This window comes from Eurosta solidaginis, unplaced genomic scaffold, assembly GCF_040869045.1.
Source record: "Eurosta solidaginis isolate ZX-2024a unplaced genomic scaffold, ASM4086904v1 ctg00000151.1, whole genome shotgun sequence".
Taxonomy (NCBI): domain Eukaryota; kingdom Metazoa; phylum Arthropoda; class Insecta; order Diptera; family Tephritidae; genus Eurosta; species Eurosta solidaginis.
The window spans coordinates 459,887-477,023 of NW_027136891.1; the positions used below are offsets into that span (position 1 = coordinate 459,887).

A 17,137-nucleotide genomic window follows, 5' to 3' on the forward strand; every position below is an offset into this window, starting at 1 on the left:
GCATGTACATTTATGTGTGTATGTATACTACCGTTTCTTTTATTTTTTTTCCGTGTTTTGCAATTTCACAATTTCGACGCAATTTTTCTACTTCGTTGTACGTTTTTCGACACGGTTGGACTTTTTCCTCGTACATATGTACATATATGACTATTTACTATGCACGCTTTCGTTTTTCAATGCATTTTATCATTAACACAACACTTCTTTTTATTGTTGCAAAGATTTTTCACATTTGTTATAATATGCTCGAATTATTATTAACGCGACAATCCTTATGTGGCATAGGTTTCGCACACTTCTGATATTATCACGATGGCATATCTACTTACGTTTGTCAGAGTTCCGAATAATTAATTAGACGCACGCTAGTTTATTTAATGTTAAATGAAGAAAGTATTATTATTAGAAATAATGAATATACACTTTAATGTAATTTAAGTGAATTATGATTTTGTTAAATACGACGTTTCGTTCTGAAGGTTCGAGACAGACTGCTTCGTCTCGCTCATTTCATTTCTCTCCTCACATCGTCTTTTACTTAGTTAGAGTTGCCATGTCGGCTGACACTTGCTCAACCTGCCAAAAGTACATAATAGAAAAAAACTTATTTATAAATACATAAAAAACTTATTGTAGAAATTTCATGCCCTAGTTTTAAGATTAATTTATCGCTTAACATTGTTATTTCTAAAAATTTTTATTTAATATCTAATTCTCTTACCACAAATACTTCGTCCAAATTTCATGCAACTCGCTAGCCGCCGAGTGCGATGAAAATATTTTAGTTTTTATCTAATAGCGCTAATCATAAACTTTGTTATTATCAAATTTTACTGTTTTAGGCTACTAGAATATAATTTTTATTAAATAATTAGCTATAATCTTAAACTTTGTTAAAGGCAAAATTTATAGAATTAAGCTAATAATTATGTTAAATGTTTTGTAAATCATATCGTAGGAATGTTTTACCCGCAGACAAGCTCAAAAGCCTCGCGGGTTAATTGTTAAACCCAATGTATGACTTAATATAATCAAATAAATACAATAATACAATAATGGATGGATGGATCGTAATAAAATCTGGCATGCTACTTCTTCCGTATCAAATATTTCCTATGAATAAAATTCTTCGATATTTCAGAAGCAAATAGAGATTTCCTCTTCAAGTTTGACACACTAGTTTCCTGTGTAGAGCTAGCTCGATCTGCATAAAAAAGTATTGAAATGGGCGTAGCAACGCCCACTAACTAAAGGAGTTTTTGATCGATTAGATTAATCGCTTAACCGATTAGTCCTAGCTCTACAAGATAGCTTAAGTATGTAATATTCTTTTATTAAAACGCTTTTTGTCTCATTTATATTTAGCTATTTATTCACAGTTTTTATTTCACAGTGTCTTATTTACAAGAGGTGCAGTACTTACAACAATTGGACTTAGTATACGTGCTGCTTCTTCAGTTTCTTCTACGGTGGCGTCAACTGATAAAGACGTTTGCCCTACTAAGCGTTCATTTACCGAGCCACTTAAAACGTCCGCATAATTGCCATATGCATGAAAGTAAAACTTAAATAAAATAGAATATTGGTAATGGATCACTGATTTTTTACTCATACTTTTAAGATGCATGCATTACTAATAAATTTTTAAAAACCCCGAATACTATCGAATTCTTACACCAAAACTAGCCGAAACCATTTTTTTGTGAAACTCATCGCTATCTGAGGCATTTAGTAAAAGTACTAAGCCGTTATATTTAAATAAACCAAGTGCAGGTGGACGTGGTTCCGCATATCTGGTAAAAAAGGTATAAATATAATTAGTTATAACCAAGGATTACATTTAACGGTAAACCAGAAAAATCACCTCGGTTTATCTTGGATAACAACCGACACCCAAGAACACAAAAGCAATGAGATATGTTCATTGTTGAATTTCTTCGGTCTTTCGCAGTAATTAATTTTCATTTTCAAATATTTTCTCACTGTAACTGAGACAATTTAGCGTGATTTATTCCCTAAGATTTTTTTTAAAATTGTTATTTTGCAACCTGATTAGTTTTCGGGAAAACAATATCTCTCCTCCGCTTTGTTGGAATTAACCTTATGTTAACTTAACATTGGAACTTACAAGGATCTATATACACATATTTAGGAGGCAAGGCTCTGGCGGCCCTAAGTTCCCCATGAAAATAGGGTGTGGGTAGAGGCGTTATGGCCTAGAGGCTTCCATGTAGTTATATTATTCGTTGTCGAGATGGTCGGGCTTTTGGGTTAATGGTGCTTGTTACCTGAACGTACCGGCTCTGTATCCGACAAGGGACCATCAACATCGATAATACTCCCCAAGGCCCTCAGCTAGTGTTTATTGCTACAACAACAACAGCAACATAAGGATCTACAAAAAATTGTTATGCCTCAAAATGCAAGACCCGAAAAACCATACTACGCCCCGATCTTTTATTTTTTTCGGTGATAATTTTGCGTTAATATCAAGATTTTTTTTGCTGTAAAGTTAGTTGGGATTATTGCAGGACTATTTTCAGATCACTTCGGGGTTGTTTCAAGTATTATTTCGAGATTAATCTGAAAAGTGTTAGGGATCATTTCGGAAGTATTTGCATGATTATTTCGGGACCATTTTAAGATCGATAGAAAATCATCTATTTCAGAAAATCATCTATTTCAGAATAATTTTAAGATCGATAGAAAATCATCTATTTCAGAATAATTAGTTATGTTAGCGAGTACTTCGGGATCATTTTGGAATCATTTAGCAGGTTTAGGAAAAATTCATTCGTGAATACGAAAAGTTATAGCGCAATTAATATTATCGGATTGTTATCGATGAGATAACAGATTCTTATTCATAACAACTGTTCTCGTAGAGAAGTCGGTAATTTATAGGTGAACTATTGTTATGATTATTATTGTTATATTGTTATTGCAACATAATCGATTTGTTTTCAAAATTTTATCGATTTGTTATTGAAAATGATCGAAAAAAATCTCTTTCCATTAAGAGTTATTGAGTCTTTGTCGAAATATATCAACTTTTTATCGAAAAAATATCGCTTTTTATTAACGAGTTATCGATAAAATAACGAATCAATAGTTTTTCGATAAAAATCGATACTTTTTCATTAACACATCAATAACATTTTAAAAGCGAATCGTTTTTTCTTCAATAACAAATCGATATTTTTTTTGATAACAAATGGTTAACTTTTCGTTAGCCTATCGATAACCTTTGTATCGATAACAAATTTATAATACTTCGATAACAAATCGCTAACTCGTCTGTAACTTGCCAATAAGGAGAAATTCAAAACGCGCCCAAAAGCCGTCGACAGCAATCCGATAACTCGTTGATAACGGTTGATGTTCTTTTCATTCATTTCCATCAATGGATCTTTCACATTTCTAGAATATTATCTTAATATATAAAAAACACGTATCACACAATTGAGGCCAATGGACTCCTAAACTACCGAACCGATTTTGAATTTGTTTTGCACCCCGTATGTAGTTTGATCTAACTTGAAATATAGGATAGGTGACTGGGTGACTATGGTCTCGAGATATAGGCCACAACGTGGACCCGGGTACCCCTAGAGTGTTTTATAGAATATGGATATCAAATTAAAGCTGTTGATAAGTGCTTTAGTAGAGGGTAATTTTCATACCCCTGGATGGCTAGGGTCTCGAGAAATAGGCCAAAACGTGGACCCGGGTACCCCTAGAGTGTGTTTATAGAATATGGACATCAAATGAAAGCTGTTGATGAGTGCTTTAGTAGAGGGTAATTTTCATACCCCTGGGTGGCTTGGGTCTCGATATATAGGTCAAAACGTGGACCTGGGTACCCCTACAATGTGTGTATAGAATATGGATATCAAATGAAAGCTGTTGATGAGTGCTTTGGAAGATGTGTTTATTAAATATTGATATCAAATGAAAGTTGTTGATGAGTGCTTTCGTAGAGGGTAATTTTCATACCCCTGGGTGACTAGGGTCTCGAGATATCGGCCAAAACGTTGACCCGGGTACCCCTAGAATGTGTTTATAGAATGTGGATATCAAATGAAAGCTGTGGATGAGTGCTTTAGCAGAGGGTAATTTTCATACCCTGGGGTGACTAGGGTCTCGAGATATAGGCCAAAACATGGACCCGTGTACCCCTAGAATGTGTTTATAGAATATGGATATCAAATGAAAGCTGTGGACGAGTGCTTTAGCAGAGGGTAATTTTCATACCCCTGGGTGACAAGGGTCTAGAGATATCGGCCAAAGCGTGGACCCGGGTACCGCTAGAATGTGTTTATATAATGTGGATATCAAATGAAAGCTATGGATGAGTGCTTTAGCAGAGGGTAATTTTCATACCCCTGGGTGACTAGGGTCTCGATATATAGGCCAAAACGTGGACCCGTTTACTCCTAGAATGTGTTTATAGAATATGGATATCAAATGAAAGCTGTTGATGAGTGCTTTAGTACAGAGTAATATATTATCCAGAGACGGACTGGTACTGGGGTTAGGACTAGGACTGGGACTGAGACTCGGAATGGGACTGGGACTGGGACTGGAATAAAATACATACCACCTTCTGGGACAGGCAATAAGGGATGCAGAAGAATGAGAAAAAATTAAGAGAAGAGAAAAGAGAAAAGAGAGAAGGAATTTGAGAAAGAGATAGAATGAGACGAAGATGGAGATAGATGAAGCGAAAAAGACGGAGTGAGGAGTGAATAAAAGGACTAGGAAAAGGTGAAGAGGGGGGAGGGCAGAGTCAGACGGAAAAAGCTTATTAAAATGTATGCAGATTGGCCAAATTTAGGGAAGGACAACGTCTGCCGAGTTTTCTAGTAATAATAAAAATTTATGTTGCGACCTTTCGATAAACAGAAATCATTAATAACCTACAAATACTCAGCATATCGAATAGCTGAAACATTCGATATTCGATTTAGTGAACAAAACGAAAATGTGGGAAAAGGCACATCATTGACTGGATGTAGTGAATCATACAAATTCGTACTTCAAAATTCTCGATGAAATAAAACTGTATTGTAGAGAATTGGAATCAGTACACCGAACATTATTGAGTGAAATATAATCCAAAAGAAACTGCAGGTAAATGGAATAAAATTAAATATGAGCAACTTAATTATCGAACGCGCAGTTTAGACTACAGTTGACAGTTTCCGTGATTTTTTAGGAACACTGTGATTGTGCCCTCACGGCCACAGCGGCATTTATCTATGACTGTGACGGAACAATGATAGAACGGCACTCTGATCCAAATCACAATAACAGTGCACATTATCGACTGTTAGATTAACATTATCGCATTAACTTTTGCATACTATTTCTGTTGCTGTGACATTTTTGTGTCCACAAGCCATAACAGTCAAAGTAATTTTTCATTGTTTATCAGGAGAGCTTTTAAAATATTCAAATCCTTCAAGTTAAGGAATTCGGATAAAATTGAGATTTTACGATAGACTTAAGCAAACAAGTTATAATTTATTTAATAGTTTGGGTTCACTACGAGATATTGAAGGCAGTAATAATTTATTTAGAAGGTATAAAGCAAAATATTATCTTTTGAATTTTTTTGAAAAACATTTGTTGTGATATTCAAATAATAATATATCTTTAGCTGTTTTGACACTATATTTGCAATTATTATATTTTTCTTTTTTTGAATTTACTTTCATTTAATAAACCAATATCTGAAACAAATGTTATTTACTTGCTCTCCTGAAAACCTATATAAAATTATTTTGGCTGTTATGGCTTGTAGCCACAGATATCGACTGTTAGCGCTGACGTTTTCATGGTCGTCCCTGTAGCAATTTAATGGGTCATGTAGTGCCATTCAATCACAGTTTAAGCGACATGCTCATTAGTTCCTAGCGAATTTTTCTTGTGACGAGAGCTAAAGGGCTAATTAATGGTGACTTATAACCATAAAAACATAACCAGAAAAAACAGCTGAGCGAACCTACCTTATGGAAATCAATGTAATTGCTTAATGGTGCCATACCATAACGCTAACGCCATAACCATACTATAGCCAACCAATTGGTTTTTGGTTTTTCGCCATATTCATAACTTAAAAATATTTGAGTTGGTGAATTTTTTTATCTTTTTGTATATTTTATTTATAGCTTTGGATACGTTTTGACTAAGAGACTTATTTTTTGTGGAATGTGCTTGTAATGTTTTGCGTTTTCTTCATTTTTATAAAATTTTCACGATTTTTAAGCTAAGGCACCATTAATCGATCACATTGGTGATGGATATGGATATGGGTATGGTTACGACTATGGCGTTTGGGTTAAGGAAGTTTAATTTGGCTTTAAAGGTATGGCTACGACTATGGCGTTAAGGTTAAGGAAGTTTAATTTGGCTTTAAGTTTGAGTTTGTGAATGCTATTATTTGCAAGCCTGATTGCGGGCGCGTAGCTGATATCGACACACTCAGTAAGCCACTGCGATTACTTTCATCAGCAACAGCTATGTTTACTGTGTTCCTTCAGTCACTGTGAGAAATCCACAGTTACATGCATTTTCGCCAACTTTAACTAAGATTTCAGCAATGCAAATGCAATAGCAGAAGCCAGCAATCGCAACATTTTTTAGTTTTATTATAAAAGTCGCTGATTGCTATTTTTCCAGCGAAATTAAAAATCTCAAAGTTGTTTCCCGGAAGACATAAGATCTAAAAAAAATAACCTTTACATATCGAGCGATATAAAAAACTCTAAAAATATAAAAAATAACTAACTCAAAAAATAACTGCAACATTTCGAGAGATATAAAACCTCAAAAAATAATTGTTATTTTCCGACTGACTTAAAAACTTCAAAAAACAACCACTACTTTCCGAGCGATATAAAAAACTGAAAAAAATAACCGTTACTTGTCGAGCAATATAAAAAAACTCAAAAAACATTAGAAATAATAAACTCAGAAAATAACTGTAACTTTAAAAAATAAAAAACTCAAAAAATAACTGTTATTTTCCGAGTGACCTAAAACCTCAAAAAATAAGCATTACTTACCGTGTGATATAGATAACTCAAAAAATATAAAAATAACTATTTCTTTTCGAGCGGTATAAGCGGTATAAAAAAAAATAACTGTCACTTTTCGAGAGATATAAAATAATTTAAGAAACAACTCTTACTCGCCTAAAAAGGGTATGTAACTCTTCGAGAGATACATATAAAAAACCCGAGACCCATTTTAATAGTTATTTGTTTCTAGTCGAAAAAGTCTGGGTCAAAAAATTGTCCTAAGTGAAAGTTTATAAAATCCTGGGGACCCGTATTGCATTTTCATGACGAATCATTCATCCTTTTCATTTTTCGGATTTTTAAAAACAAAATGCCCACTGATAAAAGTAAATTCCGGACTTTAATTTCATAAGTCCGAAATTAAAAGTTAAACCCGGAATTTTATTTTTTAGAGACAAATAAAGGTCCAACCTAATAATTATGCAACGACTCTTCCAAAAACGATTTTTGCCAGTCTTATATCTTTATTATCTGGATTTGAAACCTGTTTGGACACTTAAAAATTTTTGTTACTAATACCAGAAATTTATCATCGAAAAATCGTAACCAACTCTCATAATATTATACGTATACTTTTCCATAGTAAACTTACACCTGTTTTTTCGCTATAAAGATTGATCCATCTCAAATGATGGTCTTGAAATTCCGTTCACCTCTTTCTGGTGAAACAAGCGAGTTTGTATGAAAAAAAAATTCGTTCAGTTTGGATGAGCCTTTCCATAATAATAGGGCCGGAGTTTTATTCTCTCCTTAAAAAATATAAGTCCGGATTTAACTTAATAATCTTAATATAAAAGGGTTATTGTTTTAGAAGCGAAATAAAATAATTATAAAATAACAATTATTTTCCCAAAGTCATAAAAACTTAAATGAAACTGTAACTTTTCGAGCAATACAAAAATATTTAAAAAAAATTAACTCGGATTTTCCGATAAAAGCGAAATAAAAAACTCAAAATATTAATTTCCGAAAGTTATAAAAAATCAATAAATAAATGTCATATAAGGTGACATAGCCTCTTCAATATACGTTGTTTTGTTTAAACTTCGCCCAATCGTGCTTACAAGCTACAGCTCATGTCTACTAGCTAGAGATTTACCGTTCGATAAATCGCCGTCATGGTTCAACTAATTTGCTTTAACAATGAAATGACACATTTTGAAAGAAATCCTTCATCGCTTCAGCAAATGATATTTTCTTGTATGGACGTACATCGGCTTTCGGCGTCCACCAAGCTGCGCGACCTATTACAAATGATGGCTCTCTTCTCATTTTCCTTTTACGCGCTGTATTCTCTGACACGTGTGGCAATGGTGGTATCATTGTTTTACCGTTATTTGAGTTGCTATTTCTGCAGTTATTTCATTGGTACGCGTATGCACTAACCAACAACAATTGATTGCAAAAACTGTGACAGCAATGGTAAATGCTGCTGCTTTTAAATACCCAAAAGCGCGCGTTCTCGTACCTTGATCCTATGAACGTTAGAGGCATCGAAGTGGGAAGAGTTGTATGCCTTGTATCTGTAAGTTGGAGTCGTTTTTGTTGGCGCATTAGCGTTGGTTAATTGCGTTGTTGTTGTCGATAGTCGCTCCTCATATCCTATGATACATATGTATGTATCTGTATATGTCGTGTTAGGGTACACATATGTTTCCTTGTATGTGTATCCAATTGATTTTATGAACTAATTAAGTCGCATTATGGCTTAATGGTGCGACGATTAGTGTTGCAATCAACTTTACAACTCAATCAATTACTAGTCATTTTTAGAACATCTGAGTTCAATGGAGAATGAAATCAATGCCTGGTGATGAAACATATTCTCAAAATATTATAATGGCCTATGTATGGGACTTTTTAGTACACGAGCGCTTAATTGGTTATAGAGGCTGTTTCTAATTAGCAAACACCAATGAGAATGCGGAGACGGGATGCATTTGAAGAATGACGAAGCATATTTGTATAGAATTTGGCACATAAATAACAAATCGTGTAGAACAATCTACGGGCTACGCTCCCGCCAACAGGTGATTTTTAATTATAAAGATCTAGATCTAAAAATATCTTACGGTATTTAATTCGGAATACTTTTCGGAGGCTTAACTCATGATTTGATGACCTCGCACTTTTTGGGGATTATATCGGTGAATTTTGTGGTCCATTGTTTCGGGAGTATATCTTGGCTTAGTCGAGATTGTATTCGAAATATTATCAGAATTATTCGAAATATGTAGTTTTTGTAATAATTTTCATAATACCTCGGAATTGTTTTTCCGGTCATATCGGAACTATTTTGGGATTGTTTTAAATTATTTTGGGACTTCTTCGGGGCCGTTTCGGAACTGTTTAAAGAATGCCTATAATCATACGATCCTCTTAGGGTTATTTCGGGACTGCTGTAGGATAGTTTGGGAGTGCTTCAGAATATTATCGGCACTGTTAAATAGGATAGTTTCCCGAGTCATTCGGGACTCTTTTAGACCATCTTCACTAGGGCTTTCGGCATAACTTAAGGATCATTTCGTATTATTTCAAACATCATAAAAGGACAACTTCGAGTCGATTGGGGATTATTTTCAAGCTCGTTTCGGGGTTAATATAGTGCGACCTCCGAATTTTGGAGGCAGTTTTTGGTACAATGTTGCTATTGCGTAAGGATCTTTGTGGGACTTTTTCGGTATTGTTTTCGAGACCATTTCGGGTTTGCATGCAGGACTATGTCGTGTTTACTTCTGGATTGTTGTTAGCCCGAAACATTTTTTTATCTTCATTCGTCATCCAAATACGTGAGCGCGGCCGATTTGAACACTAGTCTACTGTCGACCGATTCACCCTTATTTTAATTGTTTTCAATGCTGTCACGACAAACACAACCCCAAGGTTATGCGGAGTATTACGGTTGTGGATAGATCTTCGCAGATGTTTTGACTCCTCGAAACTTGCGGTCTATGCATTTTGGTCGCTTCCTACCGGCGGATGTCTACCGCGGTAATATTCTTAGCTCCTTATCTGATTCACCATTTACCAGTACTTTTAGTATGCGTCAAATCGTTTCTGACTCACCTATTTCTGTGATAGTTTGAGGCATCAGCCAATCGTTCGCCAATTTCCCTTCATAGTCCACCGACTTCGCAACAACACGCCCACTTCTCACCCATCTCCCCATTGCAATCTATCACTCATCTCCCCACCTCTATTAGTTACAACTCTCCCTTATAATATGTTTGTGTGTCAGACGCATATTATACCAACATAATGATTATTCATTAGAAAAAAAGAAGTGTGGCGCCTACTCGACTCCATAAGGGTTGGATGCTACTCCCGAATTCGACGAGACCCACCTTACAAATGGATTAACGGAAATAAATAATAATCTGGTAGGGATGGTCTAGAAGGTTTAATTTTGTCATATAAAATAGTCCCCGAGATGGTGGGGTTTATACCTAAATCGCGCTTGATATCGGAACGTACCGTTTCTGTATCGGGCAAAACACCATCAACATCGATAACACTCCACAAATGGTTCGGGAAGTGTCTTTATCGCTACAACGATAGCAACTACGGGCTATGAAATACGTTAGTTGAATACAGTGAGCCCCATATATCATGGATTTTTCCCAACTTCGAGTCTGAGAATCAGCACAATTTGTCACTCCGTTAACTCACAAAAAATGTTTACCAAGTGTTACTTCACTCACCCTTTTCTCTTCCCCTCTACCTTCCTCTCATTAGCATTCACCTCCTCTCCACAGCTTTCCTTCGCTCTCCAACATCCTCTTCTTTCGTTCTCATTTCCTCTCCTTTTCGCTCTCACTGTCTTATATAACTTTTACGAATTTCAGTATTGTATCATAAATGTATCTGAGATATCCAGTATGAATATTACCACTCGAATAGAATTTGCCACGCACCCGTTTCTCGTATTCCTTATTAAAATGTTCTAACGTCAATACTTTTAAATGATTAGAAGTCCAAGATTGTATTTTGATATTTTAAGAACGTTCTTTATTGAATCGGAAAACAAGTTTAACAATACAATTTTTTTATTTAAATATTTAAGGATACATGTAAAGCTTCATTTCCTCTTCGGCGCCCTTCTCTTTTCTTTTTCTCTGCCAATATTAAGAATCCCAAAAATATGGAAGTCACGTTGCCGACTGTACCTGCGTAATATATCAAAGGAAAAACAAAACTCCATTTAAGATTAAAAGTTTAAGATTACTCAAATAAAAGAAGATTTTTTAGTGCTCGCTTATAAATAGTCTACAATACTTACATAACGCTTCATACCAAGTATTGCCCAGCAAACGTTTATACTTCTTTGAATACGAGTCATCAAAAAATACACTCAGCACCGACACGTCATTCGAATGCAAGCCGATGTCATTTAATTCACTGAAATTGAGATTATAATAAAAAGGGGTGTTAAAACTTTGGTTATCAAGTTAAAGTTGAATGATCCTTAAGTTTTAATTGAAGAAAAGTGGCATTAAATAGGAGGCCTAGTATCATAAGAAACCGAACCGGATTCAGCCTGACGAAGGACTACTCATGCTCATTCTTAGCTTTTGGAAAGCACTTTTGAGGAAAAAATAACAACAACAAGCCGAATTTTGAGATCGAAGTTGGTGGAGAGTCAACGAGGCAAGCAAGTTCGAATAGGGAGAAAAGAAATGTAGGAGAATGTGGGTAAGAGAGCTCTGTTTAAGTACCTAACTGCAGCAAGAATCGTCCAGCACTTGGAATTACACAGGGAAAGTAAGCGCTTCGCATAAGCCAGCGAAACCTTATTAGCAGGTCGAAGGCAGTGCACTGCCAAGAACTTTGCAAGAATCGAGGGCTACGTTTTGAAAAACAGAGAAGATTCGGTGTAATAGGCGGAGCACGCTACCACCACACCACGACAGCCAGCGTGAGAGACAATGGACGTGATAATGAATAACGCTAAAGAGAAGGATGGATAAAGTGGTTGATAGGTCTAATGGAGGCAACTAAGGCTTACTCGGAGAATTTAAAAAGAAGCAACGTTGTGGCTGACGATGCGAATCAGACACTGACTGTGGTGCTAATTGACCTTAGCAATCTTTTTGGGCTGACATCTATCGAAAAATATAGATCTGTAGGAAGGCAGCTTTTCAACTCATGATCAATCAAGAACCTGAAGCTTGGTCGGAGAGAAGGAGACTTACTGACAAAACAAATTTTTCATGATTTTCCTCTATTTTCTTCATTTATACTTACTCTGGCGTAGCTGTAGTCGTGAAAAGATCAATGGGTAATGACGCCACCGAAATTCCAGATTGTATATCATTGCAGGATGGCAAGCATTCGGGACAGTAAAGTGTCTCCTCGTAATAGCGTTCTAGCCCAGGCCTCGCGCTCTTTAAGTGCGTTATTCCATTTGACTGAAAATACCATTGAATAACGAACTAATAGCTGAAAATTTAATTCAGTTCAATAAAAATTAGAACTGTTTGTTTGTTTGTTTGCTCAAATTTGTCATTAATCGTATTTCAAATTACTCAGTTACAAATAAATTATTTGTTATTGAATTCAGTTCATTTTAAATAAGGGCCGTGTGATTGATACGTTACTCGAAAAAATTCTTACTAATCATGTACCAAATTTCTAAATTACTTATGTTTAAATTTAGCTCAGCTCAAAGTTAAGATCGTGTGATTGATTGATTGCTTAAGAGGCTTAATAATCAAATTTCAAATTTCTCAATTACAATTTAATTACTTATGGTTGAATAAAGCTATTTTAAAATAATGGCTATGCGATTAATTGGCTACTCAAAATTTTCATTAATCATATTTCAAATTACTCAATTAATTCGACTGCGACTGAACTTAGTTTATTAATTACTTATAATTGAATTCAGTTCATGTAAAATGAGGGTTGCTCAGTTGGGTGGTTACTCAATATTTTAATAATTATTTATCAAATTACTCAATTGCAAATTAATTACTTATGATTGAATTCAGTTCGCTTAAAGTTAGGACCGTGTGAATAGTTGGATACTTAAGAGTTTAAATAATCACATTTTAAATTTCTAATTAAAATTTAGTTTCTTGTGATTGAATTTAGCTCATTTAGTTAATTGTGCGATTTATTGATTACTCAAAATTTTTATCAATCGTATTTTAATTACTCAATTAATCGATTGATAATATTCTTGGTTCATTAGAAAATATGTTTACTTGAGTAACTAGTTTTTTGACTATCCAAAAACCCAAGTTAATTCTTTACTCGCCCTTTTGGTTAATCACAGCTGAAATAACTAGATTTTTCGTGCGTAAAAGTGCTGAAAAAGTTTGCTTGCATTGCTTTTCAGCCCATTTTATATATTCCCTTTTTTATGCGAACGGAAATACTTACTGACTTTGAAAAAACACGATTTTAGCTTAAATTTTCTACTCACAATTATAAGATACCAGACAAACACGTGTTGAAGAGTGCAAAAAATTAGTCCTTCCTGATCGCCGCAAAAGCTCGATACAACGTAAAATGGTATACAACGGCACAGAGCCAACATGCTGCGCATACGACAACCTGTTATGCAATCCGAGAAACTATAAGGCTTTGTACGAAAGACTCCATTTTTAGGAAACTCATCCTAAAAAATAACAATTGCGCTATGCAAGAGAGGGGAAAACGAAAAAGAGAAATAATGCTAAAATAAAGATATTTGATAACATAAAATTTGTACTTACAGTTTGTGAACTAAATGACCGAAGTGATGGTTCTGTGCTAATCAAAAATGCTCTCAACAAAACAGAAGAACCTTCGCCACTTGATAAATATAGCTCTTGTGATTCAACGGATGATGGATCCGGATATGTGTCTGAATCATGTACAATAACAATGTAGCCGTCTATATTTAATATGGACATAAACTCATCTTTATGACTTGTATTTAGGACAACTTTCAAACCGAAATCTGGACCAACGAAACGTTCACGAAATCTACGTTTGGCGTAACTGCAAGTATTAAAAAACAAAGAGGTTAGTTTCAAAAAAACCAGTGATCGAAACCTAATAACTATATATAAAAAAAATCGCCAGGTAATAATTTTTTTTTTTTTGAACTTTTTATTTCGCTCGTAATTTTTCGTGTTCACGAAGTATATAATCGAACTCTGACATGTTCTCTTAAAAAATAAGCTCGATTTGGCGATATATTCTCATGTCTAATCAAGCTTGTAACTTACTAATAGCCTTTCTTAAAGGCGCAACACAATCCATATGTAGTCCAACTGTCTTGAAAGACTGTACGATCGAAGCAATAAATTTATCGTCCTCCCAGTTTGCATTTGCGTATAAAATTTTTACAAGTTGCTGACAGCTGGAAAAAAAGCAATAATTACCAATAATTTAAATATAATGGAAAATGTTTCATCAGAATTCCTTGGTGTTCAAAGTCTAATAAAAACATATATGTGACCCAGTCTATGAAAAGGTGGCTTATGACTCAAAAAGAAATTGCGAGAAACAGCTGTTAAAAGCTGTTTTTTTAGTCATAAGTCACCTTTTCATAGACCGGGTCACATACACTTAGTGCGATTTCCTCCCGATCATATTTAGGCCGAGCTTCTCCTTAAACTTGCTTCGTGCTTCTTCGTAATTTTTCCTACAAATTGGAGGGATGGCTCCTACATGTTCTATGCCGACTCCAAACGGCAACTGTAAGGCAGATGATTTTTCGCTGAGCAGCTTCCCATGGCAAAAATGCTCTCGTAATTTCATGGGCGACCCCGTTTAGAAAAACCCTTTTTTAATTGAAGAAAACTTTTTTCTAAAGTTTTGATGCTGCTTTGGCCAAGAATTGACCCCAGGACCTTTGGTGTGATTGGCGGAGCACACTAATACCAAAATACCACACCACGTCAGTCGCAGAAAGCTGTCCATTGAATTGTCTATATATGCCGAAGGATGGCATATAAAATACTGGCTGGTAAATATTTTACGGGCACCGAATGGAGTCTGAGAGTGCAATCACCGCCACGACAGCGCAATCGCAGTTTAATATAACTTCGACAAAGTTATTTTATTATCAACCGCAGGCCATTTTGGTTTCTACAACTTTGGCTTTGAAGATGCCAGCTGCTGCTTAGAAGCCGGCTAAAAAGTATGAGCTGTAATTGTTCTCAGAAGCCTCCTGCTCCGTGACTGTCGTTCAGTTTGGATTGCTCTTACTTACTTAATTGGCGCTTAACCGTCTAAACGGTTATGGACGGTTTGGATTGTTCACTGTAGATTAATATTGCTCTTACTAACATACATTTTCTGTCAGCTCATCTCTGAGTAGGGTCCGAGGAGAAAACAAAAATGTTGTTGTTGTTTAAGCAATGCTTCGTCAGACAGATCAAGTGTGCTTTAATACTTTCGCAACGTGAGTCGCCGTTCACTGTCTATTTCTAATATATATAATTATATTTGTAAATACTGCACAACAACAATTTCAGCAGACGATATAACATCGGACAACTACGAGCGCAGTCAGCTTAAGACGACGCTAGATAAGCTACGCGCATGCATGTGTTTAGACACAGCGAGCTAGAGAAGAGCGAGAAGTCAATAAGCAACTATTCGGGTAGGCTTTTTGCGACAAGTCTATACCCTGGGAGAACATAATGACGGGGCAACCGTTGCAGTGTAAGGAATGAGTTAATCTGTTTTATTTTAACACGTTCTAAGTGATGTACTCGTATACATTAAATTGTGAAGTTTTACTACCATTGTAGTGCTGAATAATGAGCATTTTGTTTTACAACGTATTGCAGTCGATTTGTTTGGCAGTTCAGTGAGCAGACATGTAACAGAAAATCATCAAGGGTTCTCAAAATTCGTAACAGCATATATTTTTCGGGTCGTCGTCCCATATGTGTTCCCTTGGTGTGGGGTTAGATACGATATATGAACGGACAGAGAATCGCTGCATGGAGTTGCGGCAATGAAGACAATAGCCTAAGCTATGCTGAAATAATGGGAAAATTTATTATTTGCTAGCCATATAGAAGAAGTTAACCAGGAAACCACAAAATGGAGGAAAAGCTCGTTTGAAATGATGGCACTTAATATATACTTAGCTCAAATCAACATAATACCATTTCCGCTATCCTACGCGTATTAATGAAAGTCTCGTTGTCGAATGTATCGTATGTGTCCAGGAATTTTTGAAAATCTGTGTAATCTTCAGTGGAACAGCTGAGCACACATAATGTGTGTGTAATAAATATCGATTTGTATGTTTTGTTTTCGCATTATTTGCTGTTTGATAAAAAGCCAACGCATTTTTTGAAAAATTGAGCAATTGCCTATTCGCTTGCAGTATGGGTAATGTTGAGAAACTTAATGGTGATAGATGAAATCAACATCGCTGCTAGATAATGGTCCCTTTCTAGATGTAGTAAAGATACTTATTAGTATCTAGCACACAAACGCGTGTTCTAGCTACAGACATGTATAGTAAGTACTTAGTACTGAAGCGTCGTGATTCAAGATTCGGGTCGGAAATGAAAATGCTTCAGAAACGTTTTAAGAAACTGGGTCGCCGTTGTTTGATTTGAGTTCTCACTGAAAAAAATGTTGTGGTTGTTGTAACAACGATTTGGTGTTGGCCGTTTTGGAGCCTTGCAAAAAAGCACAGAATTGCGAAATTTCGAACATCTTGTGCACCCTAAATTAACAATATTACTGTTCTCATTAAAAAAGAGGACTGTAGGCCCATATTGGGTGCTCTGACTGGATATTTTCTTTTGGCGTCAAATGCTTTTAAATTAGGCCTAGTCAGTGTTATCAGATTTGGGTCGGAGGCTGGGCTAAATGAGTTCGCCAGGGCTATGCTTTAGCTATTAGGAGTGACCCGGACATCAGATCTAGATGCAGCAAGTAGCATATGTCCTAGACAGCTACTAGCATTGAAAGCAGAGTTATTTAATAATATAAATCCTGGTTTTTGAGAGAATTTTTCAGTATGGTCGCTGAGCAAACTTTTGAGGCCTCACATAGAATGCCTGCGCCCATGGTGTTAGCAGAATTTG

General features: G+C 35.5%; 1 protein-coding gene across 8 annotated transcripts in view; it reads right to left on the minus strand.

Annotated features, from left to right (window-relative positions):
• Window positions 1–11,102: 11,102 nt before the first annotated feature.
• The window catches only part of LOC137235672 (band 4.1-like protein 4), a 53,706-nt gene continuing 47,671 nt past the window's right edge, over window positions 11,103–17,137 (minus strand). The window contains exons 7-11 of one of the 8 annotated variants that reach the window (XR_010948021.1): window positions 13,808–14,075; window positions 13,516–13,729; window positions 12,333–12,527; window positions 11,368–11,486; window positions 11,103–11,254 (exon numbers count right to left, since the gene is read on the minus strand). Coding sequence is in view for 2 of the 8 variants with exons in the window: in XM_067758557.1 (XP_067614658.1) it covers window positions 13,730–14,075 (346 nt within the window). In the remaining 6 variants the exon portion in view is untranslated. Of the gene's footprint in view, window positions 11,284–11,367; window positions 11,487–12,332; window positions 12,528–13,350; window positions 14,076–14,305; window positions 14,440–17,137 lie in introns of those variants that run through there. The other 7 variants (XR_010948019.1, XR_010948017.1, XR_010948018.1 and 4 more) reach the window with 7 other exon arrangements.